This window comes from Pituophis catenifer, unplaced genomic scaffold (genome assembly GCF_029215685.1).
Source record: "Pituophis catenifer annectens isolate HBS135680 unplaced genomic scaffold, rPitCat1.0.hap2 SCAF_2, whole genome shotgun sequence".
NCBI classification, from domain to species: domain Eukaryota; kingdom Metazoa; phylum Chordata; class Lepidosauria; order Squamata; family Colubridae; genus Pituophis; species Pituophis catenifer.
The window spans coordinates 84,470,633-84,498,458 of NW_027256882.1; the positions used below are offsets into that span (position 1 = coordinate 84,470,633).

The window sequence follows — 27,826 nt, forward strand, 5'->3', positions numbered from 1 at the left end:
AATTGCATTCATCTTGATATATAAATGCAGGGTGAGAAGATGTACTTTAATGAATAAGATGAAATGATTCCTCCTTCTTTGCCTTTTTAAAAAGCAGTGATTATCTTGTTGAGAAGTAATGCTAGCATGACACTGATTGACATATTTTCTTTTACAATTTACAGTTTATATTGTTTTAGAAAATAGTAGAATTTGGTTGTTTAATAATTGGAGGAAGGGTCAGTAAGAACCTTTTACTTTGAATAGAAAGTATGGGGATGTCTTTGAGTAGTTAGGGGACTGGAGGCTAAAACATATGAAGAATGGTGGAAGGAATTGGATATTGGATAGTTTAATGAAAAGAAGGACTAGGAGTAACATGATGGCAGTGTTCCAATATCCCAGGGGTTGCCACAAAGAAGAGGGAGTCAAGCTATTCTGCAAAGCACCTGAAGGCAGGACAAGAAGCAATGGGTGGAAACTAATCAAAGAGAGAAGCAACCTAGAACTAAAAAGAAATTTCCTGACAGTTAGAACAATTAATCAATGGAATGATTTGCCTCCAGAAATTGTGAATGCTCCAATACTGGAGGTTTTTAAGAAGATATTGGATAACCATTTGTCTGAAATGGTATAGGACTTCCTGCCTAAGCAGGGGATTGGACTAGAAAACCTCCAAGGTCCCTTCAAACTCTGTTATTCTGTTGTTTTTCTAACCTGGAATTCTCCTAATAGAATGGATTATAATGTCTATGATTATCTTTTGTGCTAGTTTATAGCCAAAGTCATTTACTAGTAGATTGTTCAACCAAATTAAAGATGCCCAATGGTTCAGGAACAATACAATTGAAGGGAGCTAGTGATGGTGGGCAGGTTTCAAATTAAATTCATTGAACTTTGAATCAAAGATAATTTAATCAGTGGGACAGGTTAACTATGAGTTTTGATGGACCTGAAGTTCATCAAACCCCTGAATGTAGATTATCATTTTTTTCTAAAGCTGTGAAAAATACTTTTTAAAAAGAATATGATGTATTTCTTTCTTTCCAATTCATTGCGGCCTAGTGAAATATAAATATAAATTGTGTTAAATTATGTTTAAAAATCATGGCTATCATTATGTTTATTGTTCTCAGTACATTCAGCAATGTTTTGGTTGGTTGACATAGATGTAAGTTTAACTCTATCATTTATGTCATAGTTCTTTTAGTTTAGTCACTATATTAAGATACTACCTGCCATGCGCTCAAAAGCCTGATTGGGCTTATTAACAGAGGATGTCTTATTTTGAGGGAAACAGGGTATAATTGATTAATAATACATTATTGTAGCATTTTTATGAAATGGGCAGCTATATTGCATTAGCTATAAGTGCATTATAAGTAAAATACCATTACAACTACTACTATACTACATTTGATAGAAACTAGAGAGGGACTTTTCTATACCCTGTAAATGTAATGCTAGAAAGGTGACTTGGAATTATCTCTCCTGGTTTGCTTGTTACCCAGTTCAGGTTTTATCCTTCTAATGGGGCTTCTGTCATGTCTTTTCAGGAAGAGGAGGAACAGGAAGAGGATGATGATGAAGATGAAGATGATACTGATGACCTAGATGAGCTGGACACTGATCAGTTGCTGGAGGCTGATTTGGAGGAAGAAGAGAACAATGAGAATGCGGGTGAGGATGGAGAAAATGACTTCTCCCCTTCTGATGATGAGGAAGTGGCCAACCTGCTTGAAGAGGGAGACGAAGGAGAAGATGACGACTCTGATGCAGATGAGGAAGTTGAGCTGATCCTTGGTGATAGTAAGTATGCACAGGTCTTCTAGAAATTATTTTGATTCTATGGGATTTTAATCACTATACAAAATGGGCTCCACCAGAATGCCACAGTATTTTTAGATGAAGAGCAATTCCGTTTTGAGAGGATTTAATCAGAGCTTATTTCAGCTTCATCTAGATTCTAACAGCTTTTAGATATAGGGTCAGGGTTTCCATGGAACTACAGGTTGGCCAAGGGTGGCAATGTATTATTAAGTGTCTTCAGCACCAGTGATGCTTTACCATAACTGGCAGATGTGTCCTTGGCAGTTTCATATAGATCTTAAATAACACAGTAGAGTACTAATGATGCAGCACCCACATCCTTGATGATAATTTTGCCTCTTCTTGGGAAGAAGGTATCCTTCCCTTTGTCCAGTTGTTGTGTCTTAGCCCAATCACTATTAATTTTGGACTAGAGAAAGCTATATTAAACATCCAGTAGAGAGTCTTTGACTTGAACCTGCCCAAAGATAGATTGGAGGTCTCAGGCTATTTGCTATTCCAAATAATTGGGCATAAAAGGATATATACAACAACATTACCCCTGAAGATTTGAAGGGGTGTTTAGTAACACCATGTATTTCGAATGCCTCAATCTGTGCTTGGACACCACTGAGACTGTTTCAGCCATCTTGCTATGTTGTTCCTTGTACTATATTTCACACTCTAAGTTAGCATTTCCCTCCTGAAGTGCAAGGGATGTTCTTTCTATTGGTTGATTAAGTTATAAAAATCTCCTTGAAAATTGTTAAGCTTTGTTCAGTTGTGCTTTCTGCCAGAAAGTGCAAAGTTTGAAATGAATGGTCTGGTTAGCTATGCCTTGGGTGAAAGATTAATCTCCTTTTTTACCTGTAACTCCTAAATAATATATTAATCTCTCAATAACTCTCATTATTGAGTTACTTTGTATTCATGTTTTTTTCTTTGTTTATTGACCATAAATCAGTGTAACACTAGTTGTTATCGTAATAGTTATTAAAAACATAGCAATGGAAAGAATACGTGATAGAGGAGGAAATGAAATTAAAGGTATGCCTGAAAGACATAAAGTGTCAAAGGAGAAAAAGGAAATCAAAATTTCTATTTTGAGGTATGTGTGCAAACCTTCAGCAATTCCCTGTCAAATATGACATAGCTTTTCATTGCTTTAAGTTGGTCTGGGAATTTCTGGTAAAATGTTCCACTTTGTATTACCTTTTTATTGTTGTTGGATTGAAAAAAAAAGTTTTAAGAGGGATATTGCTGGGGGCTTCCCTAGCCTCTTCCACTCTTGAGTGCTGCACAAATGGAATTTTGTCTCAAAAGTTTTTCAGTCCTTCATATAAAACCTCTGGATGGATCACCAAATTCTGCCTGAAATGAGATTTGTTGGCATAGCTTTTGAAAGTATGCTTGTATTTTCATGAATCCAAAATGGCACTCTAGAGCAGGGGTGTCAAACTTGCGTCACCAAGGCGGTGTCACATGATGTATCACTACTTTCCCCCACTTTGCTAAACCAGGCATGGACATGGCCAGTGCGTGACGCATCTGGCCCACGGGCCACAAGTTTGATAGCCCTGCTCTAGAGCATCCTTCTCCATGAAAAATTCCAGGGGAAAACTATAATGATTACTTAACAACAATCAAACCAACATAATAGTCGTGCCAAATTCTTCATGTTGCAAATGATTCTAACCTAGAAATTGGACATTTCTAGCTCTTCCAACAAAACCACAGTATAAAGTAGGGCTGCCCTGGTTGGAAATTCTAGGATGGCAATAGATTGGGGAAAGACCATAAAATGTTATTAATGTCTTCATTCCTTTCAAGTGTAAACTACCTTTCCTTTATCTCTAACAAAAGCAAGAAATGTTTCATAGCTGTTTAAATTACAGTATTTCATTTGGACAAGGTCCTCTTGCTTTATCAAGCCTTAATAACTGAATATTTTTAACAACTAATTGGTCACCTTTGCAGCCGACAGCTCAGATAACTTGGATCTGGAAGATGACATAATTTTGTCTCTGAATGAATGAGGCGCAGTCTTCCTCCGGGACTTTGGCAGCAGAGAAGCTCCTGACTCGGAAGCCAGGAGAGCCAATCAAGAGGCGAACACCGAGCACCCTCTCAGCTTCTTCTACTTGGCAGAAATCCAGTCCTTCCAGTTTTCAAGTGGACAGACATGGGCTCAGGATAGGTCCAGAGTCTTTCTACAGAGACCAGGGGTTTGGCCTTTATTTTCTCTGCCTTTTTTTGGGGAGGGGGGGGTCATTTTTTTTAGGCCAAGACACGACTTCTCCAGGAAGACTTCTGAAGATATTTCACAGTATATTTTCTTTGTATAAAGTTCTTTCCTAAAGAACAGAAATAGTTTTATATGAGACAAAACAAGCAAAAAAAAAAAAAAAAAAAAAAAAAGGGGGGGGGATAAAAAAAACAGGCAGGTATTATAAAGAAGAGGTGACTTTGTATCCTTCTAAAATTTAATTATCCAAATGGATTTCTGGGAGATTAAAAAAAAATAAATTTAAAAATAACAAAGGGCATTTTTACTGAAGAGTGGAAAAAAAATGAATCATGGATTGTGAAACCGTGGAGGGGTGATTTTTATTTTGAACATGATTTTTTAACGGAGTTGTTGCTACCTGCTGTGAAAAGGTCTTTTTTTTTTTTTTTGGTCCTATGCCTCTTGTCCTGCCTAAAGCCCAGTGAGGGCTCCTGCTGCAGGAGCCTTGGTGGAGGGTTGAAGGTCCAGTTTGGCCTCGTTAAGAACCTGCCATTGCTGGAGATGAAGGACTCTGGCTTGCAAGCCTCCCTCCACCTATGCCACATACCCCCTTCTTTTTGACTTTGGCATTTTTAATCCGCTCTCCCCGTACCCTTCTGCCCTCTGTGAAAATTACAAATTGAAATCCTTTTTCTTCAATGTAAATTGTATTTATTAAAAAAAAAATAAAAATAAGATTCAAGTCCTGTCTGTTCATAACTCTGAGCTCCTGTCACATTGATTGCTACCTTGTTCCAAGTGAAGATAATGAAGGCAATAAGTTACTTAAAATACAAAATATGGGTTATGGAGATAATAAATGCTGCCACATTCACAGGGAATGTAACTGAAGTACAATGCGTAGTCTTTGAGAAACTTTCAAGTTGTGTTCTCTAGACTTCTTTAACAAAAGAGCACACAATGAACTCTTTACCAGGAGAATCATGTTCAGTGATTTATTGGAGAATTCTGATCTCCAGTTGTGCATGGCCAATGCCAAGATAATTTGAAAACCAAACAAGTGAACTCTTCTCTTCCACAGTTTTCCTTCTTTCCTTCCTCTCTACAGTTACATCTAAAATTATAGCAACAGTTAAGATTGATAGATGATGCAAATACATAGAGGTTGGAGCTGTTGGCCTCTTGTATCTGGTCTCTGATGTATTTACATTATAGCATCTTTACAAAATTTTGCAGTAGCTCTACAATCTTCCACTTTGTAGGTAAGAAGTCAAAGCCGAGCAGAGATTATAGCCCATTCTTAGACATTATTCCAGCCTTTTTGAATTTAAAACTTTGAACTTAGTATGTACTGAGGTTTAACCTATAAATAGCATTATTTTTAAAAGCTCACAGATTTCCTCTACAGTTAGCTTGTTCCAAATCAGTTTCTTTTAATAAATGAAGTTCTTAATTGATTCTTTTAAAAATTGCATTATGAACACATTTGTTCAATTGACTAGTACTAGAATTAGAAAGCCTGGTGGACATGCCTTGGCCAGATATGGGCTTAACTTGGCTCGTTCCAGCAAAATGCATATCAGCAGACTGCCTTGTTTTCTTTGGTCAAGAGTGGTGCCCCTCCAGTTTCTTTAACAGATGATAAATCTGATTTGTATTAATGTGCACCATTAGTCAATCTATGAAGTGTTCAAATTAGCTTAGATGATAATCATGTTCAGTTTAATTAAGATATAGGCAAATTGCTTAACTGAGTTATATAACTGATCCAAACCTTCCTTAAACTTGTGGAATACAAATACAATATTAAACTAAACTGCATATTGTGCATTACAATGCAATATCTAAGGTTTATTCTCTACCTACATCCATAGTTTAAAAATGTTGCTTTATATAAGCCACTACACCACCATAGGGTAAAAAAGAAATGCAATTTGTTAGTTAGGAAGAGTTAATAATGATTTGTGGTGTACTAGCATTTTCCTTATTCATCATTTAGTGTTTGCTCATAGAAGAATCTTAATTACAAGTTGCAGATAAAAGTCGATTTTGTAAAAATGAAGATAAGGGTTGGATACAAAGCCATTGGTATTACATGCTAAAGCCAACAAAATATTTGCAATTGAGGAGGTTGTGTCCCCAACCCCTAAAAGTAGAGCAAAAACTTCATAGAGCTGTTCATATTTTTAAAACATTTGTTCACAGCCTAACCAGACTTGGTTCAACTTTCAGCTAATTAGAGCAGGGTCTCTAATTGAGTCTAGGGTCTCAAATGAAATAAATGTAGATGCATGGCGATTAAAAATGCCAGTTTGAGGTAAACAAAATTGTGGAATGCTTTACAAAATTGAGGTAATTACCATACATCTTTACTTTTATTTATAGTTTCCTTTCCAATGCCTTCTAGTCGTTGATTCCTGGTAACTGGACTAGTACCTGTACTTTTCTTGGCACGCTTGGGCCTGACTGACAGGCCCAAGGTCACCAGGTTGGCTTTGTGCCTGAGGAGTTACTAGAACTTACGTTTCCCCAGTTTTTAGCCAGGGCCTCTTTACTTTCTACTTAGCTTATTTCCCAGGATCAGGTAGTCTCAGATTTATTAAATAATTGCTCATACTGTTTCATAATAGTACAGGGATTGAAATGTAGAAGCCCAAATAAATGGATAGACACTTCATTTTATGTAGGTTTTAAAAAAGAAAAATATGGGTTTAAAAATTTACCTCATTATTATTATCATTACTATTATTTGTATGGCTGCCCAACTCTTGGGTGGCTCCCAACATAAAATATACATAAAAATATACACATAAAATATTTGGAATATCCGAAAACAGTTACCACTTCATGTTATAATATAATTTGCATAGTTTTTAGATCTCTTTCCCCCCCAGAATTTAAAAAAAGGTCTATTTGCAACACCTTTTATGATTTTCAATGGTTGTGAGACAGAAACCTTTCATTGAAATAATTTGTTCGTTGATAGTAGTGATTTGTTCATGCTAATGCAGTGTGTATCCTGTTTACAGCAATATAGATTACCGTCAACACCATTTAGCAACTTCTATGTAATAACTTACTGTTAATACTTGAAATATTCAGGAATATCACCATTGTAAAATTGCATATCGATATGTTCTCGTGACATGTTTGCACATTTTAAAGAATTAGCAATTTAGACACAAACACCTACGACATAGAAAATTACAAAAACCTTTAGAAGATCGATGTTTATATTAGATAAATCTATCTTTTTCAATCTAATGTTATACATTGCAACTCAAGAGAATTTTCAACCAAATGTTTTGCAGTCCCAGCACATCTAGTTTGAAGGAGTCTGATTTCAGTTTCAAACTAGCGGTTTGAAAAAGCGCAAGATTTTGGGGTGTGAAAATGCTCTTCCTGAGCAAAATCATGACCTTCTTATATTATTGAAAGTATTCTTAAATGCATTGGGAAGAGAAAGAGTGGGAATAGATTGCACAAAGCATAGCACCTGTCCTTAGTGTACTTCTTGCTATTGTATGATTCATGTAGCTGCTTAATCATCTACAAGTCTTTCTTCCAACTACCTTCCCATTCTTTTGGAAAGTTTCAAATTTCTTGAGAAGTGAACTGCAACAGTGAATTCTGGAAAGTAACTAGGTTTACAGCTATTTATTAATTGCGTAAGTTAGACACAAGGGAGCTAACCTGGCTGTAGAAGGGGGAGGATTTCATTACATGCTTTTTAAAAAGAATATACATGACGGTCCTCACGGGACTACTTCACAAAAACCTATGAAAGTAGTATATTCCAGCAATAGTTATATGCGAATTCATTTGCAATTACAATTTCCAGTCTAAGGTAAAATAGATGTATATGCATTACGTACAACATAATTGTCTGTGGTAAAGGGTATAGACAAACTATATCCTGCATTTGTACAATTGTGATAAGAGTGCTTCAGAATACATCCAAGTAGCACATACATTTGCCTAGCCCCCTTGGATATAAAAAGGGATGCAATTTAGAATTTGATATTATATAAGATAGTACAAACACTATAAGCAGGCAATTTGTCAAGTTTTGTCTTTTATTTTTGCTGTATTAACTGATGAAGGAGCTGAACAACACAATCACGTAGATGTTGTTATCAGGTCCTACTCAAGTGCCTGGTTATTTGTCTTCCTGAGAAGCCCATAATTATTACTAGACAGGATATTTAAGAACAGCTTTCAGTTTGCAATATTATAATCAATCCAACAATCAACACAATCAAGAGGAAGAAAAAAGCCCCCAAGGTGCCTCATATTTTTTTTATTGCACCAAGAGTTGCAGAGAATTAACTGAAGCTTTTAAGTTTTACACAGCTGTTCTTTGGCTAAGACCACCTTAAAAGCTTTCATCCACCAGGAAAAGGTTGGTCTGAAGGATACACTGACTTTTGTCTTTGAGAAGAAAAAAAAAAAAAGCACTAGCTACCTACCACTGAGGAAAGAAGCAACCAGGCTTCAGTTATTGAAGAAATAAAGGGAGCACAAAACTGGCATAATAGTGTTAAATAGCAGTAGAGTGGAAGAACTGAATTTGGTAAAGTCATTAGCTGTTATATTCTGGAACACAGAGCCAGCCACTGGCAGACTACAGAAACCAGGACACTGCACAAAATTAAAAAAATCCATCAGCGAACAAGGCTTTACTGACAACTTTCCATATATTTTTAAAAAATAAGAACACGGCAGACAGTGTCACGTAGTAAAACAAAATGGGATTCATTAAAATGGGTATTAAAAATATTAGAAACTAATACAATTGTAGAATTTGGTGGGAGGACTCTTAAGGGCCTCACTCAAAATAATTGGCCTTAAAAGCAACCAGGCAGTGTGAGACATAAAGAAAACACAGAATCGGAACAAGGGGATAAAGAGAAAATGGATACAGAGTAAATACTAGGCAGTGTCTTTGACTATCACTATCACCATATGTTCTTCTTCTAACTTTCCCAATGTTCTTAGTGCGGACTGGAGGTACTGCTGAGAAAATTCACAAGGAGGAAAAGCATAAAGCATGCCTGTGCTGTCCCTGCCCTTTGCCCCTCCCACAGGAAGGCTGATGACTCCTGCAGCCTGCTTTTGTTTCAAGTAAGAGACCAGGTTCCTGAGAAGCCGTCTTTGTAAGCCAGGCTCCGCCACTGGGAAGGTCCCTTCAGCACTTGCTCCTTGAGCAGCCTGGGTAGCTAGTAACACAGCGTAGCCATTAGGGCTCCCTTGCTTGATACGTCGAGTTACTTCATCCAGTTTGGGTTGATCCAACCGAAGTCTCTGAGCAATCTTAAGCTGTGTTAGCTTTCCACCAGACAAATGGTCTTTCAGAAGCCCATTGATGACTCCCAAATCTCCTTCAAGGATGTGCATAGATGTAGGGAAGCAGCTGTTTTTAAGGACAAGTAGCCCATTCCAAGCAAGCTGCAGGGTATGGGCATAATCGGATAACGTTTTTAACTTCTTTGTTTCAGATTTGGGCTCTTCATGAGCCTTTGATTCAGACTCACCAGTTCGGTGATTGCGTTCACTATCTCTTTTTTTAGGCTGAGGAGGATCAGAAGTTTCACGGTGAGGTTTCTCCTCTAATGCATGTCGATTATTCTGCAGCGAGTTGTTTTGTTCTTTCTCTGTGGTAGATTCTGTAGTGTGATTCTCCTTCCGAACCCGATCTGGGCTGCGATCTGCTCCTGGCCCACCAGTCTTTGTCCTGGCTCTCTCCTCATATGGCGAATGAGTAGTCCGCCCACGGTCATTGGAAAGGCTACGTCGTTTACGCCTTTCCTCCCAGGGCTTGAGAACACTGCGATCACTATCGCTGCCCCAACGTTCTCCACTCCTGCTGCGTGCTGAACGACTGTATGCCTCCAAATTATTTCTGCGCTCTGCATTTTTGACAGAGCTGGCCCAATCGGCCTCTAGAAAGCTCCTTTCCCTGTCTGAGTAAAGGAGATGAGGAGGAGTCCTATCCCTCACCCTTAAGTCTTGCTCCAGGCTCCTGTGTCTGCTATAGCCTTCAGGGAGTAATTCATAGTGTACAGGAAGTGGTGCAGGTTGGTACTGCTGAGGATAGCGGGCCTCCTCAGCTTTAGCAAAATCCACTCTAAGTCTCCTGTCTGGACCGCCCAAAGGGAAGCCTCTCATTTGTGCACAGGCAGCTTGAGCGGCATCCAAACTCTCGTACTGAATATAGGCAAAACTGTCCCCCTTTACGTAATCAATAGTCCTAATGCTACCAAAACGATCAAACTCCCTAGCAAGAGCAGCTAGGGAAGTACTTGGACCAAGGCCACCAACCCAAAGTCGGGTAGTCGGGTTGGCTTTCCCATAGCCAATTTTGATAGGGTTTCTGCCAACAACCCGCCCGGACATGGCAACCTTGGCCCGATGTGCCATGTCCAGATTTTGGAATTTAAGGAAGGCATAGGCTCCGCCTTGACCCCGTGCAGGCCTCTTGATCACCACTTCCTCAATGATACCATATTTTTCAAAGGCACGCCTGAGTTCCACCTCAGAGACATTGTGATCAAGATTGCCAATGAAGAGATTCCGGGTTGCTCTCTGGTCATCTTCTGGCATTAAATCCTCCTCAGCCACTAAGGGATAGCTGTAAGGACGGCCCCGTTCATCATATAACCCATAGTAATCCAGCACCCTCTCCCTTTCTCGAGAAAGTCCCAAGGCAACAGCTTCCAAGGCAAATGCTGCTGCTGCAGCTTGAGCATGTCGAGGTCTAGGCTCTCTCAGCAAAGGACTGGCAACAGGAGACAGCGATCTCTGTTTATATGGATAAACACCATGGATAGGAGGGAGAAATGCCAAAGGTTCAGGAGAGGGGGTAGGTGGAGGAGTACGGCTCCGGCGACCTCCTCGCAGGTACACAGGCTCCACCTTCAGAGGCCGATCATAAAGGAGAAGCTGCCGGGCTCTGGCATGCCGACGAGCGTCACGGGCATCTGCCGGGTGCCTGAAGTTAACGTAAGCAACACGGCCAAGTTCAGGTGTGTGGGACAGCTTGACGCTAATGTCGCTGGCACCGCCGCTAGCAAATCTCTGGAATTGGCGAAAGAGGCCATCCTCCAGCAGCTGGTCAGGTAAGGCCGGGCCCAGGCCACTCACTAGTAGAGTCTTGTAGTCGCTGGAGCCAGGAGGCTCACCTGCCAGAGTCACCCCAGCCGGCAAGCCAAGGCCAGGGGCCAAGAGGAGCGATGGGGCTGCCACGGGTGGAGGTCCACCCAGAAGCAAGGAAGGGGCAACCACCGCTGCAGCGGTCACTTTGCTCTTGGCGAGCCCCAGCGCCCGAGAAGACGAGGATGAGGACAGGGTAGGCGGGACGGCAGGGGCCGCGGCGGCGGTTTGGCTGCTGCTGTTCCTGGCGCTGGAGGAGGCTGCGCGGTGGTTCGAATCGCCTCCGCCTCCCGGCCGCTCCTCCCCGCGATGGCTCCGCGAGCTGGAACCGCCAGCTGCAGGCTTGTCCCGGCTGCTGCGCGACGAGGCGGAGGTGGAAGCGGATGACGAGGAGGAGGCGGCCGAACTCCGGTGTGGGCCCCGCCGGCTGCTGCCGCCGCCGCCGCTCCCTCCTCCGCCACCGCTGGCGCTGCTCTCGCGCTCTCGAGGCCTTTTGGTGGAGGAGGCGCCACGTGTCCCCCCGGACCCGCCCGGGCTGGAATCCCGCTCGGTCGCCCGCTTCATGGCTTCGGGGCCCGCGATTCAAGAGGCGCCTCCGGCGGCAGCTGCCATCTTGGACAAAAGGGAACGAGCGAAGGCGGCTCTGCCCAGTTGCCGCGCCGTGCGCCTCTTCGACGTCATCATCCCGCGCCCCTGTCCGTCAGTGTGAGGGCCGCGGGAATGCGTGTCTCGCGCTCTGCTCCTTTATCGCCCCGCGAGCGGCGCCGAGGCTTTCTGTGGCAGGCGGTTGGTTCCCCGCTGGCCTGCCGCCGCCTTTTCGCGCCTCCGTGTGCCGCCAGCGGAGCCGTAGAGCGGGCGACCGAGGGCTGGGAGCGTCGGCTCAGGACTCCGAGGACATTGCGCTGCAGGGCGCTGACTTAACACTCTGCCAAGCCTTGGCCGTGGGTGGGTGGCGCCTGTTTAATATCAAACTGCAGCGATAGCCACAGGCGCAGGGCTCCTTACATGCCCTCCGAGTTAGAATCGCTTCCATAGAGGCACGCAGGCTTCGGCTCCAAGTACGCAACTCTCGGATCGCCAGGATGGACGCGATTATAGAGTAAAAGTTGTGTTACGGTTTTTTAAAAGCAAGACGAATGAAAACTGATCCAAGAGAATTTCAGTTCCCGTTTTTTCTAAGCAACTGATACTTCCGAAGACCCACCTAATTACTGGAGTTTATTAAAAAGGGAATTACTATCCTGTTTAATTCAAACAGGAACGTATTTTTTCAAGTGCTTTTTACATCAGTTAATAGGACAATCCAAGTAAGAAAATCTGCCTTTTTAGTTTAGCCTATCTACATGGCATTCATAACCTTAATAGGTTCATTTAATTTCTTCTAATAAGGTTTGTAACAATTTGTGTATGCTGCTTTCAAATTCAATTTCATGATTCATTGCATGTAGGCATAGCATCACATCTCATAAATTCCATTAAAAAAAACCTATAAAGACCTTATCATAGGCTCACACCACCTATTTTTAAATATTATTTCAAAATGGTTATTAAATAAATATAGTTTTTCCTGTAGAGGTGCCTTCCTCCGTTTTCCGGTGACATAACATTCTACAAAATGTCCTGTCCAATAGCTGCTCCCTGCCAAATCTGTTCAAATGATCCCACATCAAACAAAGGAATTGGAACTCCTGTATATATTTAAACCCGAAGTTAGTTTTGTTTCCCTGAACAAAACTAACAATTCTGAACAGTTCTCTTTTTGCAACACCTCAGTGCTTTCACATTTACATTGGTCTAAAATGAAGAAATTCTTGTTTACAACTACGTTTTTCTCAAAAACGAATCACATGGATTTAATTCCATCCTGAGCAGAAAAAACTTAAATTGATACACTCTGAAATGCCCATACCCAAACTAAGAGTAAGCACAACACAAGTTGCTTTAACAGTTTATATTATGTGCATCATATGAAAGGAGAATTCATATTCTTTTTTTAAAAAGTGTACATCAGTATATCTTCCCCTTCTGCCACTGCATATTTTTAGTTGAATAAGAGGGTTGTCATATGTACTGATAGTGGAAGTAAAGACAGAAGGAACACCTTTCTTATTCAGAAAAATTAACTCCTGTGAAAGATGTGCACTTAAAACATTTAATTTGGATATGTAATAAGTGTTCAGCATTTTAAAGAATGGAATGTAAACAGACAGTAATAACAGCAAATGCAAGCTATACTGTCTCATAGGTCATCTTCAAACCATTGTTACTTAGGTAGTGCTGGAAAAGTGCAATGTTCAGTCATGACACTAAACTAATGCCAATTCTTTTAGTTCAACTGACACTAGGTTTCATAACTTTTATTTAAAAATCCCATATGTATGTCAAAGTCTTATAATAAATCCAAAACAATAGAAATAAAAACTTAAGATATGACGAGGCATCTGAACCAGCATTGCAAGAATCCCTTCAATTTGATACTTGAAACCCAGTTAAATAAGTTACAAAAAACAGCTTTCCGGGAAAGAAAAAGTTTAACGTAGTTTGTGTATCTTGCTAATTGATAGAGGTCACTATGGTGGTCAGAGATCTGTCCGCGAACTGGCTGCTTTTGGTGCATATTTAGGCATCAGTTCATTGATTTTACGAATGTAATCTGATTTTTCTGCACAGCCCTTGCATGTTTCACCCCAGTCGTCTAGAATTTTCTTCAATTCTTTGACTCTCAGTTTCTTCAGGTCCACAGTACTCAGGTCAATCTGTTTATCTGTGAAAAAAGGAGTACATAGTAGTACATGATGCATTAACAGTCCTAGTGTTAGATGATTAATTTCTATAATCTGTACCCTGATGCCAATCATTATTATTCAGCAGTTGATCTTACATAGAAGGAACTATTTCCAGTTAATGATAGACAATGATGAAAGTTATTCCCCAAATTTATCCACTATTTCCCCCCTTTTTTGTATCTTGTTGAAAAAAAAAAGATATACTTACTCGAGATTATAAAAGTATATTGTTATTGTTACTATGCTCAGTTTATACTAAATATATGCTAAATATATGGATTTCTTTAAATAACAAAAGATTACTTCAGGTCAACTTTAATGAAGAATGCAAGTTTTCATAACTCAAATCTATACAGGTACTCCTCAACTTACAATTCATTACTCCTCAACTTACAATTCATTTAGTGACCGTTCAAAGTTACAATGGCACTGAAAAAAGTGGTTTACGACCATTTTTCACACTTAAAATAATTGCAGCATTACCATGGTCAAAATGTGGATGCTTGGCAACTGGTTCATATTTATGACGGTTGCAGTGTCCAGGGGTCATGTGATAAACTTTTGTGATTTTCTGACAAGCAAAGTCAATGTGGAAGCCAGATTCACTTAACTGTTACTAACTTTAACAACTGCACTTAACCATATTAATGAAGGTCTTAAAATGGGGGCAAAACTCACTTAACAACTGTCTCACTTAGCAACAGAAATTTTGGGCTCAATTGTAATCATAAGGCAAGGAGTACCTTACTAGAGTTTGGAAACAAAATAAATTGTTAAGGTGTTTTCAGTAGATTTTTAGTATCGTAAAAAATAAATGCTCTTGAAGACCATCCAAACCTACAGCTGATACTGAATGGGGCAGCACAGGCAGTTATACATGCTCCTAAATCAGCACACATGATACCTGTACTCTACAAGCTGCACTGGTTGCCAGTATGTTTCCGGGTTCAATTCAAGGTGGTGGTAATGACCTGTCAAGGCCTACACTGCATGAGGCTGGGTTAACTAAGGGTCTGTCACTGCCTAATTATATCCACCATCCTATTGGGACCAGCAGGAGAGGCATTTTATGGGTCCTATCTACAAAAGAGTGTCATCACCCTGGACCAAGGAAGAAAGCATTTTCTGCCATGGAGCCCACCCTATGGAATATCATTCCCCTGGAACTCAGATTGGTCCAAACAGCCTGGCTTTTAGAAAGGCTCTGAAGCCTATTGTTGTGCTTGGGTGTCTGGCCAACGGGGGAAGGCTTTTATAATGGCTTGTTGAGTTTATGTAAAGATGGTTCTGCTATTGATCATCATAAGTTGTTTTTGTTTTGGAATTATTACTGATGGTTTTACATGTTTGTATACTGTTTTAGCTTGCTTTTAATGGATTATTTTTAACCTGATGTAAGCTGCCCAGACTCAATTCAGATGAGATGGGTAGCCATACACATAAAACATATTATTACTATTATTTCCAAACATAACGAAAGAAGTATATCTTTTAGCTGATAAACATAGAATTGCTGTATTTATTTGGAATATATCTTACTCAATGAGGCTTATTCTCAGTAATTTTTCTATTATCTTTATCCAACAATATTTTCAATGTTTAAACTAGATTTTTTTCCTTCTCTGACAGTACGATCACTTCAAGTGAGCCAATAAAGCAAAATACTGGAATAGTGATGGCAGAAAAATAGATACTCTTCACAGAATTCATTACCACAAAATATTATAGCTTGAGGAAACAAATTCATGAAGGATAAAAAAAAATTCTATGTCGTCTCCAAATCACTGCATATATTTTGAACATTTCTGTGAAACTATTATTACATTAGTATAATTACTACTAATACTGCTCTGAACTTGTCTGCATTTGGAATCTGTTGTGAATAACAAGTAGTACATAAATATACAAGTACAGTCACCCCTGAATAGAGTTCCACTCCAGATGATGTTATAGCTTTTTTGTTTGGTTGACAACAGTATGTAAATGATTAGTACTGCAACCTTTGGGGGTGATTTCTTAGTTTCAGAGTTTATCCTACAGTCCTGGGAGTTCTTGTGGGCTTCCAAATATTAAGCAAACCCAATCCTATTTAATTTTTTCAACATCAGCTAAATCCATCTAGCTGCGACGAACTGCTATGATTTACAAATATAGTAAAATAGCCTTTTATTCTATGAATGTTAACGGTTGAAAGAAAATGTTGTAGTTGGAGGGTTTTAATGCAATTCAGCATTTCTCTTATGTTATCCTTTATTCCATAACCAACATTTATCTGTACTCACCATATTTCAGTTCACAGATCTGACTATCTTTCTTTTTCAGCTTCTCACAAATCTTCTCAACAGGGATATGATGACTTAGAGGTTTTGATACCTCATTAATTATTTTGGTGGCTGCATCACTGGTTGCTCCAATGTAATAACACTAGAAGGGAAACAGCGAGAAAGAAATCAGGACATTTTTTAAAAAAAAGAATCAGGAAATTTTTGAGCATCTATAAAATTTATCAAAAGCATAGATAAAACTCAAACTAATTCTGCCTTTGTTTTCTGATAAAACACTTTAGCACTCTGTAGTTCTTCCTTTTATTGAAAGCAACTAAAAACTAGGAAGACCCTTGTTTCATTATAAAATACTATAGTTATATATTGTTACTTAATTTTATTTAGTTACTTATTAATCTTTTAAAAGAAATATTAACTGTAACATTTTTTGAAGCTAAGATGAAAAAGAAAACTAGGATGATCCCACATATAAGATATGCAATGTGTGAATTCTGCAGTCTTTTTTTCCCTAAGTTAACAAGCCTTGCTTTGGTGCCTAAAGTAAATAAAAACACATCTTAATGTAATCAATCCCTTATTTTCAAACAGATCAATAATTAATATAGAGAATTCAGAAGTGATGTTGTTAAATGAAAAGAGAGCATGAGCATTACTTGCAGTAGCCAGTTTTCTCAAAATAAATGAAGTCATTCCAAATCAGCTAACTCCAAGAATACTCCTGGAAACATTGCTCATAAGAACCCAGTAGTAAATTTTTTTCAGGAATGTTTTGCATAATTTAGATGGGTGTGCCAGCTCAACTTCTTTTCTAGAGAAATTATAATCACACATGCTCCATAGATCAAGTAAAATTGATTATTATCCACTGCATGCCTTTACAAAATATTTTCTAGGGTTGATTTCTTTTTCTTGTATTACTTGGTTCCTGTTGAATTTGCTACTTCCTGATTTGTTACCTAGCCTAATTCAAAGTGCTAATTAAAGCATAAAATGATCTAGGGGTAGAGACTCTCCCATGATGACATGTTCTAACCTCGCAGTGTGCAAGAGATACCATATTATATATGCTGTTAGTTGGTCCATCTTTTATTGCAATGTCTGGGTTCAGGATCAGTGTAATCTGTCTGGACTGATTCTTTAATACTATTTCAATGCATATGAAACTATCTTCTGAGCAATGCCAATATTACTGTCTTTAAAAAGAGATGAATTTTTACAATTAAAAATGTTAATCTTAGAAACATACTACTTGTATGAAGCTTCCACTATAAATATTTCAAATATACTTTCCCCATTGGCGCTCAGTAGCAGATTTGCTAAACTAAATTTTGTCTTTTAAGCAATGTAATCTTTCCACCAACTTCACACTGCTTAAAATATGACTAATTGACAGAAAACTCAAATTTTATTATTAATGCTTACAAAACGGTTTTCTTTGCCTTTTGCCTCTTTGCAGAATTTCAAAAGTTCTTTTTCAATACTGTTTGGTGTGAACTCAACATTCTTCTCTTGTAGAGCCTGATAGAAAGTTCTCAGGAATGACACACACACTGTGAAGGGAAAAAAAAGACAATTGTAACTTTATTAAGAATTTAAGGGCTTTAAACAAAAATGAGAAAGAACACTGCATAAAAAAAAGAAAAAAGAATTAATGCAGAAAATAAGCTACGGGGGGGGGGGGACATATTCGGATGATGTATTAGTGTAGCAAAAAGCAGTGGGATAATATAATATGAAGTAGTTGAATTAGCAAGTGCTATAAGCAATAGACATTGCTGTAGCACTCCATCCTTACTCCATGACATCAAGTATCTTAATACTTGACTTCATTTGCTCATCTGTAAGCCTTGTTTGTTTTACAAAAAGGAAAAACAAGGCTGTAGGCAAAGTAATGCTTCTTTCAACAGAATGAAGAACGGTACATAAAGTGCTATCCTATGAAAAAAAAGAAAAATACTTTGTTCATTGCAACTTTGTTAAGTTTATGACATTGTTTTTAAGCCACATAATTTGGATAGCAGAATTTGTTTTAGTTTTTCAGATTTGGGAACCAAATGAACAACAGTGCTCATTTTCTCAAGTTATAAAGACAGGAGTCTTTTAGAGAAAAATAAAATATTTGTATCTCAGTCAGCATCTTCGATTTCCACACTATTAAACTTTCCAGAAGCAAAGGGAGGAAAATGTGTGTTGAAAGAGAAGTGATATATGATACCACATCTTGTTTCATAGGATGCCCAGTGGTTATAAAAATGAATACACATTTCTTTAATTGCTCTGAATAGTTTTATGTGCTAATAGCAAAGCCCCTAAATGATACTGGCTGAACAAATTCTTACTTTTCCCTTGTAAGACAGCAACTAAGAGTGCTAGTTTCTGAAATGGAAAAGATTTTAAGGAAAGCCACATACTCTTTCCTAGAAACCACTGCCAGAAATCCCAAACGTGTTCTGATTTACTGCAGTATCAGTGTAGATATAACACATTAAGCAAACAGCTAACAAAATGTACTTATTTTTGTAATGCTTAAATATACTACTGAAAAGGCTGTGACTAATTTCAATTCAGGTTTGATCATGGAACAAAGTTAAGTGTAAATAAAAGTGACTAACCAACCCGCTGTTCACGTAGGAAGTGTCAGACAATAGAGAACCAGGAAACATCCACTTTATCACACCTGATTTAATTAATTTTGAGTTATTCAAGAATTCAGAGTAGGTTAGACAGGAATTCCCATAACGGGAGGCCAGTTTGGTTCAGAGTGTATGAATAGCCACAAATCACTCAGGAAGTTTCGAGAGTGGGCTTGAACCTGGGTTTCCTGGCTCCTAGTCTCACACTATGCAGTACAGAATACAAAAAAAAAAAAGGAAATACTCTTCAATAATCCCTTATAAAAAAAGAACGAAGAAGATCGTTGACTGCCCCTTGCACTATAGTAACCGACACAGCAGTTACATCTCCCTACATATCCTAGTCACCTTAAATCCCAAACTCAAGATTAGAGGAAAGTTTGTTGCACTGATGTCTCTTTACTAGCAGGTGCGAAACTAAACGCTTTTCGCCTCATAGAAATGCTGCCTAAGAACTTGACGTTTTTCAGAAACCCGAACCTCCTCTTTCTCTCCCTGTCTCAGTCCTGAGAGTAGCCCACTTCCCCGAGCACCGTAATGGCCCACAGCCCTAAATCGCGGCCTTTCCCACTTTGCGAAGGGACTTCAGGAGGCCACTTCGCAAAGCCGGCTTCCTTCCAACGGGACAGGGACTCCCAAGCAGCGGACCTCAGCCTGTCGCCGGAGGATTAACATTCTCAAAAAACTCCTTATTTATACTTTGGCAGGGTTCAAGCTCCACAACAATCCCGCGAGGTAGCTCACATCACTCCCGGTGATGGAAGACGAAGCCCGTGGGAGGCGGGAAAGCTCTGCCTGGAGCCACCCCTCGCTCCGATGGGAGCAGAAGCGGGTAGGCTGAGGCGCTTTCGGCTCGCTTCTGCCCTTCCCGCCCCAGCCAGCGGAGCCCCGGTAGTCCCGCGACCTCCACGGCTGGCTGTTGCCGCCTCGCCAGACCCTCGCTCGGCGAAGCCAGACTCACCTTCGCAGTCTCCCTCTCGCAGAGCGTGGCTGTCTCCGGGGAGCAGGATCAAGGCCAGCGCCGCCCAGAGCCCGTTAGCCGCCCGCATCCTCCTTCCACCGAGCCCGACTCGACCGCTCGCTCGGCTCACACTGAGCTCCTTCACAGCCGGCACCTTGACGACGCACTTGCCGCCCACTCGGAACCTCATTGGCTGCTTTCCCCTCTTTTCGCTCTACATTAGAGGCTTTCGTTGGACCATTCTATAACAAGCCTCCACGCTGCTTCTCTTGGTTGGCCCAGCCGTTTTCAGGACGGGCGAGTTGGCGGCCCCCGATTGGACGAGCTTTTCCGACGGAAGACGAGAGGCGCGCATGTACCGCTAGACGTAACCAATGGCGGATCAGTGGCGGCGCAGAAGGCAGTCGCGGCGACCGAAGGATCCGGGAATCTCTGCCGGGGCGGCGTTCTCACCCGTGGCGTCGAGCTCTTGTAGGTGTCAGCTCCGCAAAGCCAACGCGGAGTACGGAATCCGCTTGCTCTCGCCCACTCTGAAGTTCCAGCACCGGACAGTGACTCCCCCCCCCCGAGTGTGGGAACCCTCCGCGTGAAGGGAGGGGTCGCTCTACTGTTCTCGTCAAGCAGCCTCATTGCAAGTGGACCGCCTTAGACGGTCTTAGGCCTTCGGGAAGGCTCCTTGGTGTTAAGGGGATATTCTGGCTCATGGATATCATGGATTCTCGGAGCCAGGAAAGTGGGCCACTGGGAGTGAACCTTACCGGCATAGGCTGAGTGGCGTCCGGTTCTGGTCTGGCATCTGAAATAAAAAGAGCCCATCTGAGTCAGGTCACCGGGCCCAGAAGTTGTAGTCTTCCGAGCTTTCGGACGCGTGCTGGAGCCCATCCTCGGGGAACTTCTGGTGAGAGAGACCTTCCCTGAGGATGGGCTCCAGCACGCATCCGAAAACTCGGAAGACTAAAACTTCTGGTCCCAGTGACCTGACTCAGATTGCATCCTGCAACATTATCCTGGGACACACATATTTATTTGTCTTTATTCGTGAAATAAAAAGACACCAAGAACCATTCTTGGGTCTTTTTTGAAATTGGGACCTCAGTAATTATTGGATCAGGACTCGTCCGCTGGATGAGGCTCTTCAGGGCAAGGGATCTTATGAATCTGTTTAGATATGACGGCATCCTTTCGAGAATTAATTATTTTGTCAGGCTAAAGTAAGATAGTCGGAGATAAAGAGTAGGGGATTTGCAAACTGCCTCCAGGAATATAAGTGAAAATGAGACAAGCCACATAAACATGACAACTTCATGATAGGAATTTTGTGGGACTGAAGATAATTTTATGTGTGACATGAAAACTATACTTTTCAGGACAAACTATAGTTTGTTGCGGAAGCGACTGCCTGTGAAGGCTCCTGGATTGGGGCTGAAAAGTGAAAGCGGAAGCAGTATGTTCCGTCTCATATTTGGGTAAACTAGGTTGCCCTGATTTAAAAAAAAAAAACATTTTTCAGGATTGACCAGGGATATATATTTATATTTAGGTGCTGAAAGCAATTAAGAAATTATACTACAAGATAGAGGGAGGAGACGTACAAGATCTTTTTTGAGATATATGAATTGGCGCAGTGATTAGAATGCAGTACTGCGGGATACTTCTGCTGATCACTGGCTGCCAGCTGTTTGGCAAATCAAATCTCACCAGGCTCAAGGTTGACGTAGTCTTCCATCCTTCCCAGGTCAGTAAAATGAGGACCCAGATTGTTGGGGGCAATATGCTGACACTGTAAACCACTTAGGGCTGTAAAGCACTATGCAGCCGTATATAAGTCTAAGTGCTAGTGCTATTTATATAGCAACCCAACTCAAGGTAACTGCAGGCAATTTACAGGAATAAAACTTGTTGGATATTTATCCTACAGTTGGGTAGGTAATATATAGAAAAACTATGTTTGTGACTTTAAATGATATAAGAAGAATGATTGGCTGTGCTATTATCAGGCAGCCATAAAAGTAGACAGGAAGCCCGGGAGCTCCTGTTCCTGCTATTTGATGATTGATCTTCTGAAGAGGGACTGTGTGTGACTGAAGAGAACTGTAAGCAAACTATGTTTTGTGTTGGAGAGTGATTATTCGAAGACGTGTTATCATTGTTTTGAGAAACCAAGTTTGTTTTTTCACTAACAGTAAATAATGTTTTTTTTTCACCGTTCAGCGTCTGTGAGTATCTGTGTTTAACCAGCAACGTATTTCTTTGCTGTCCGGTCTGTTGCCTACTATGCAGAGGGAAGTTTTACCCTTAACACTGGTTATGGGCCCAGTCTGTATGTACCAGTTACAGCAATAAGGGAGTTGCGACACACATTACTCCTCCAGGCGTTCTGATATATTTCATATCTTGGTGAGGATGGCACAAGGTCAAGCTCCAAATTTATCGCTGGTTACCCGGCTGGATGGCACCAACTACAAATTCTGGTCCACCAAGTGCAGTCTACTGTTGCGCAAAGAGGGGCTATGGGATGTAGTGCAGAACCCACCAGATGTGGCCTCCTGGAATGCTGATGATGCCGAGGATGCCAGGAAGATAGTGGAGTTCCAGAGGAAAAATGAGAGTGCATTGTGCATAATTGGTTTGATTCTAGACGATTCTATACCCAGCTTGTTCACATTGAGGGTGAACAGTCTGCTGCAAGATGCTGGGGTAATTTGAGACGGCTTTATGTTCGTGACACTGTGGGGGCACAAATTAACATTATACGAAAGTTATTTCGCACACGACTCCTTAAGGGTGGTGACATGTTAACATACCTGAATTACATGAAAGGCGTTTTTCGAGAGCTACATCAGAAGGAGGTGTTTTTTTCTGAGCAGCAACAGGTTTATATATTGTTATCATCGCTGGATGAGAGCTACGATGACGTAGTAACATCATTTGAAGTCCTCACACAGCAAGAACTAACTTTGGCCAATGTAACCTCACGACTACTAGAAGAGGCCAGAAGGAGAGAAGAAAGAAAACAGCTGAGAGAAGAACCTGGGTCGACTAATGCAAATGCAAATAACCATGTGTATGCTGTGAAACATTGTTTTAATTGTGGCAAGAAGGGTCATAGAGCCAAGTTTTGTAGAAGGCTGAAACAAACAACCATGGTTAAAGATAGGAAACAATGTAATATAGCTATGTCTGATAAGGCACTGGTTAACCACAAATCGTGGGTTATTGATAGCGGGGCATCGCTGTGCATTATCAGAACTAGAAACTATTTTGTAAAAATGTTGCCCAGTAATAATAAGATTTCTTTAGCCTTGATAGTACAGGGGTTTAGTGCACCCTGTTATTAACACAGCTGCCTGCAATTTCTGCTGGTTCGAATCTCTCCAAGGCTCAAGGTTCACTCAGCCTTCCATCCTTTCTAAGGTAGGTGAAATGAGGACCCAGTTTGTGGGGGCAATAAGCTGACTTTGTATAAAATATACAAAAGAATGAAGGCTATTGCTTAACGCATTGTAAGCCGCCCTGAGTCTCCGGAGAAGGGCGGCATATAAATCAAATTAAAAAAAAAAAAATGGGTGGAAGCTAAAGGCATGTGGTGAGGGAATGGCAATATGTCCATACGTAAAAGAAAAAATGCATATGTTATACGTTCCAACTCTAAACTTTAATTTATTATCGGTTAGAGTATTAGTTAAGCTAGGATATACAGTAACTTTTAGGGATAATGATTGTTTAATTGAAAAGGGTGGAACGAAGATTACTGGAAAATTGAAAGATGGTTTGTATGTATTATCTAATAATCATGTTACAAATGCTGTATACTCAAATGTCAAACTACATGACGAATGTGTTCACTTGCTCCACAGACGAATGGGGCATGTCAGTTTTAAAATGCTGCAGAAAACTGTTAAATTAGTTGATGGGTTGAAGCTGAAGCCATGTAACCAGTATTTAAATTGCAATATTTGTAATCGGCAAAAGAGCAGAACACTCCCTGCCAATAGGTTTGACGGATTTAAAATGAAGAGACCACTGGAAGTGGCATTCGCTGATCTAATAGGGCCAATGAAAGCTAGTCTAAGGGGGGGTTGTTATGTCCTAAGCATAGTTGACCATTACTCCAGGTATGGTTTTTGCTACCTATTCAGGAATAAGACAGATACATTTCGGTATTTTGTTCAGTGGATCAAGTTTGTCGAGAAAAACAAAGCAAAAAATAGTTACCATTGTAACTGATAACGGTACTGAGTTTGTAAACACGAGGTTTAAATCAATGTTGGACAATGCTGGTATAAAAAAAATGTTCAGCTCCATATAGACCACAACGTAACTCATATGTTGAAAGGAGATGACAAACTTTACAAGCAATGATGAGAACAATGTTAGCTGATGCAGGTTTACCAGCCGGTCTATAGGGAGAAGCCATAATGTGTGCAAATACACTCTTGAACAATGTCGTAAATACAACCACTAAGAAAATACTCCATATTGTATGGCATGGAAAAAAGCTGGATTTGAGTTACATTCACACATTCAGGTCACCTGCATGGGTACATATTCCATCGCAGTTAAGACGTAACGGCCAGAGTACGGCACAATATTTGTTGGTTATAATTCAAACCACAGGTCCTACAGATTTTGGCTAAAAGGAACAACAACGGTAGTTAACAGTGTGAATGCAAAGTTTATGGAGCATGTAGGGTGGAATAAATTGAGGACTGAGAATGAGGTTATAATTGAAACTCAGACTGAAGCTACTAACGAAATGCCAGAAATCCAGAACAAAGAGGTAGAGGAGGACATAGTACAGGAACAGGTGAAGGTGCGAGAGACCATCTGTAAGTCCTGATCTTCCAAGAAGATCGAATAGAGTAACAAGACCACCTGATAGGTATCGGGAAACAATGGTCTATCAAATAAAGTTCCTACAACATATGAGTTAACCATGTTTCCACCTGAAGATCAGGAAGTGTGAAGATCTGCGAAGACTAAAGAACTAAAATTGCAGAATTTAAATGTTTATGAAACTCTAAAAATACCACAAGGTAGAACTATACTCGGTAGTAAGTGGATATATAAATTAAAGACGTATAAAGGGTGAACCAATATATAAGGCTAGGCTGGTAGCTCAAGGATTTAATCTGAAGATTATGATGAGGTATTCGCTCTAAATTTAAAAGCCATTACACTAAGTGCAGCGTTGGTATGGGCAGCTAGATATAAATATATAGTTAATCATTTGGATGTAGAGACTGCATACCTAAATGCACCACTACAGCACGAAATCTATTTAAAGAAACCCTCAACAAAACTAAAACATAAAACCCAATAATAACTACTTGATGGACTCCACATCAACCTGGGATCCCCAGGCCTGCTGGCACAACCATGTCTTAGGAGCCTTTTGGAAGAGTATTGAGTCCCGTCTATGAAGATGATGTTCCACAGGAGGGAGAGACAGAAAAGGCCCTTCCAAGTGGACTTCCTTAACAGAGGGAATTTGTAACATACCCTGCTGCTATACAACTGCAATTTTTATATGTAAAACACCTTAACACTTGAGTTGTAACCTCACTTAGTCACTGGTTGTTGTTTCTTCTGCACACAAAGACCTGTTTTTACTGACGAGTTTGTGGAAATAAATTCATATAATAGGGCAGAAAATTACAGCATGATAGGCTTATGAAATGAAGTCTTCTCTTTTAGAATATAACATACAAATTAGTATAGTTTTAATTTTTTTTCTTTCTTTGGTTCATCTGAAAGAACCAAGATACCCATTCTATTTTAATCAGTCTTGGAAGGAAGGAAGAATGGTTCTTTGCTTTGTAGTTCAATTTTCTAGCGAGGTTAGTTTTGTTGGTTTTGAAGGCATGAGATGAAAGATGTTACTGCCTTCTATAACATGGTTTTAGTTGATTTTATCTATATGGTGGCCCATCTTGCTTAATTAGCTCTGAACCCAGAATACTGAAATGTCAGAAGCATGCTAGACAATTTCAATTTTGTTACACCATTAACGAAGTTTTACTACCCTTTAAGAAACTTGGACTTTTACGAAAGCTGGAAATGCACAAAGAGCCATTTGTTTATTGTGTTTAAAAATGTATAAAAAATAGCTTCAGGTGTGTTTCATTACATCTTAGTTTAACTACAGAGGATTTAATTTATGTAGTCTGTATGTTGAAACTTGTTGATTTTAGAGTAAGTAAAATCTCTCGGATTATATGTATGGAAAAATGCATGTTTTCCCCTTTTCCCTTGCAAATGAATAGAATTTGTAAAGGTTTCTGTATTTCTCCTTTGAGAATAAGTGAAATGATACATTAAGAGCAGGGGACTTTGAACATTTACTAGAAAAACAATAGCTTCCCCAATGGTCAAGCATTGCTTACGACACCATTCTCCACTGGATGAAAATAACCCAGGAGCAAGGCTATGCTTTAACACTCCCCCCCCTCTGGTGTTGGACAGCATTGTAATCGGTTCCTTTGCATCTTAATTTCAAAGGTGGAAAGCACATACTTGCATCTTGTTTGGGTTGGGCTTTAAATAGTTGATAGTGTAATATCTTAATTCTTCAAGCGCTACTATAAGTTTTCCAACTATCTCCCTCATCAAAAGTTGATCCTTATGTGGCTACTGCTATATCATCTGCATAGATGAATAGACATGTGTTGTCGAGGACTGGTTGATCATTTGTATGTATGTTATACAATGTTGGAGACAATATACTTTCTTGTGGCAGTCCTTTCTTCTGTATCCTCCATCTACTGTTCTTACCATTCAGTGACACAGTTCTGAAGGAAGCTGCCAATGATCCTGGTAAGTTTATTATATCTGGTGATAATCAACTTGAGTAGCAATATTCTATGGTTAACAGGGTAATGTGCTGTAGTTAAGTCAATGAAAGCCACTCCAGTAATTAGCTTTCTTTTGAAAACATCCTCAATATGTTGCATTAAGATTTAGGATTTGGCCACAACAACCTTGTCCAAGGTCTAAAAACTGCTTGCTCCCTTATGATCTTTGCATCAATGAATTTTGAGATATGATTGGGAATCATCCATATCCATTCCAGTGCCTTGTGGAGATGGCAGAGAAGTTATAGTGGTTGATAATTTTTCAGATCGTCCAGGTCTTTGCTGGATTTCAGTTCATCAATTGCAGGAGCCACTGCAGAATAGAGACCAAACTCCTTTATCAGTTTTGTTTTTTTGCTGCTTTACTCATTTTAAAGAGGAATATTTGTAGCTCAGGGTTGAAATGAGGGGTCCTTGATGCTCTGAGCTTGTTTTTTTTTCTTTTGTTTGTTTGTTTGCAGACGTTTCATTACCCTAACTAGGTAGCTTCACAGTGCTAGTAAGGAGTGCTGTTTGCTGTCAGTTTATATTCTGGTGTCTTGCCTGTCTGTGTGGGTGGGGGTGCTCTTAGGGATTCTTCCTTTGGGCTGTTTACTGATGGCTCTTTGGCAGTTTCTTGTTTGGGGTATTGCTTACTTGATTGTTGGTCTGAAGTTGACCTTGGAGTTAATCTATGCTGATCTGAGTGCTAATTACTGATGGAGAGGTGCTGGAGTCTTTTTCTTGGCCATCTAAATAAATATTTCATCACTAATTCAGAAAATATATTTGCTCAATGCTTTTTAATATCAGTATTAATCTTTAATTCCACATCACAGCAGTTGAGTGGGGAAAGAAAATTTCCAAAACAAAACATCAGATATTTACACCTAAAATTCACATCACTTATTTGTTGATTCTGCAAACATGCTATCACAATATATACAACCAAATATCTTTAGGATTCTGGTACATTTTTTCCTTTAGTTTGTTTTCCTTACAATTAATACAGGTTTTCTGAACAAGAATACACAAAAAGAGAACTGGTTTAGTGTGTGTGTGTGTGTGTGTGTGTGTGTGTGTGTGTGTGTGTGTGTGTTTTTAAATAAGATTGGCATAGGTTAAAAAACACATTTACAGGGCAGAATACCAGACATCACA

The 27,826-nt window shown here is 39.9% G+C and overlaps 3 protein-coding genes and 1 long non-coding RNA gene across 6 annotated transcripts in view; 2 read left to right on the plus strand and 2 right to left on the minus strand.

The window, feature by feature from the left end:
- DCAF1 (DDB1 and CUL4 associated factor 1) overlaps window positions 1–3,919 on the plus strand; it is a 44,764-nt gene extending 40,845 nt beyond the window's left edge. For all 3 annotated transcript variants that reach the window (XM_070937075.1, XM_070937076.1, XM_070937077.1), the window contains 2 exons: window positions 1,536–1,788; window positions 3,766–3,919. In XM_070937075.1, the coding sequence (XP_070793176.1) occupies window positions 1,536–1,788; window positions 3,766–3,824 (312 nt within the window). In that variant the 3' untranslated portion in view covers window positions 3,825–3,919. The remainder of the gene's footprint in view (window positions 1–1,535; window positions 1,789–3,765) is intronic.
- Window positions 3,920–8,073: 4,154 nt separating this feature from the next.
- Window positions 8,074–11,771, minus strand: RBM15B (RNA binding motif protein 15B). The gene has a single exon (XM_070937078.1). It carries the CDS (start codon window positions 11,729–11,731, stop codon window positions 8,948–8,950), a length of 2,784 nt encoding a protein of 927 aa, XP_070793179.1. The 5' UTR covers window positions 11,732–11,771; the 3' UTR covers window positions 8,074–8,947.
- Window positions 11,772–13,488: 1,717 nt separating this feature from the next.
- MANF (mesencephalic astrocyte derived neurotrophic factor) lies at window positions 13,489–20,022 on the minus strand. The gene is made up of 4 exons (XM_070933709.1): window positions 19,833–20,022; window positions 17,661–17,788; window positions 16,236–16,377; window positions 13,489–13,931 (listed from the first exon to the last, which is right to left on the minus strand). The coding sequence occupies exons 1-4, from the start codon at window positions 20,020–20,022 to the stop codon at window positions 13,747–13,749; spliced, it is 645 nt and encodes a 214-aa protein (XP_070789810.1). The 3' UTR covers window positions 13,489–13,746.
- Window positions 20,023–20,887: 865 nt separating this feature from the next.
- LOC139309594 (uncharacterized) lies at window positions 20,888–22,040 on the plus strand. The gene is made up of 2 exons (XR_011599870.1): window positions 20,888–21,276; window positions 21,373–22,040. It is a non-coding gene; the product is annotated as an uncharacterized lncRNA (long non-coding RNA).
- Window positions 22,041–27,826: the final 5,786 nt, after the last annotated feature.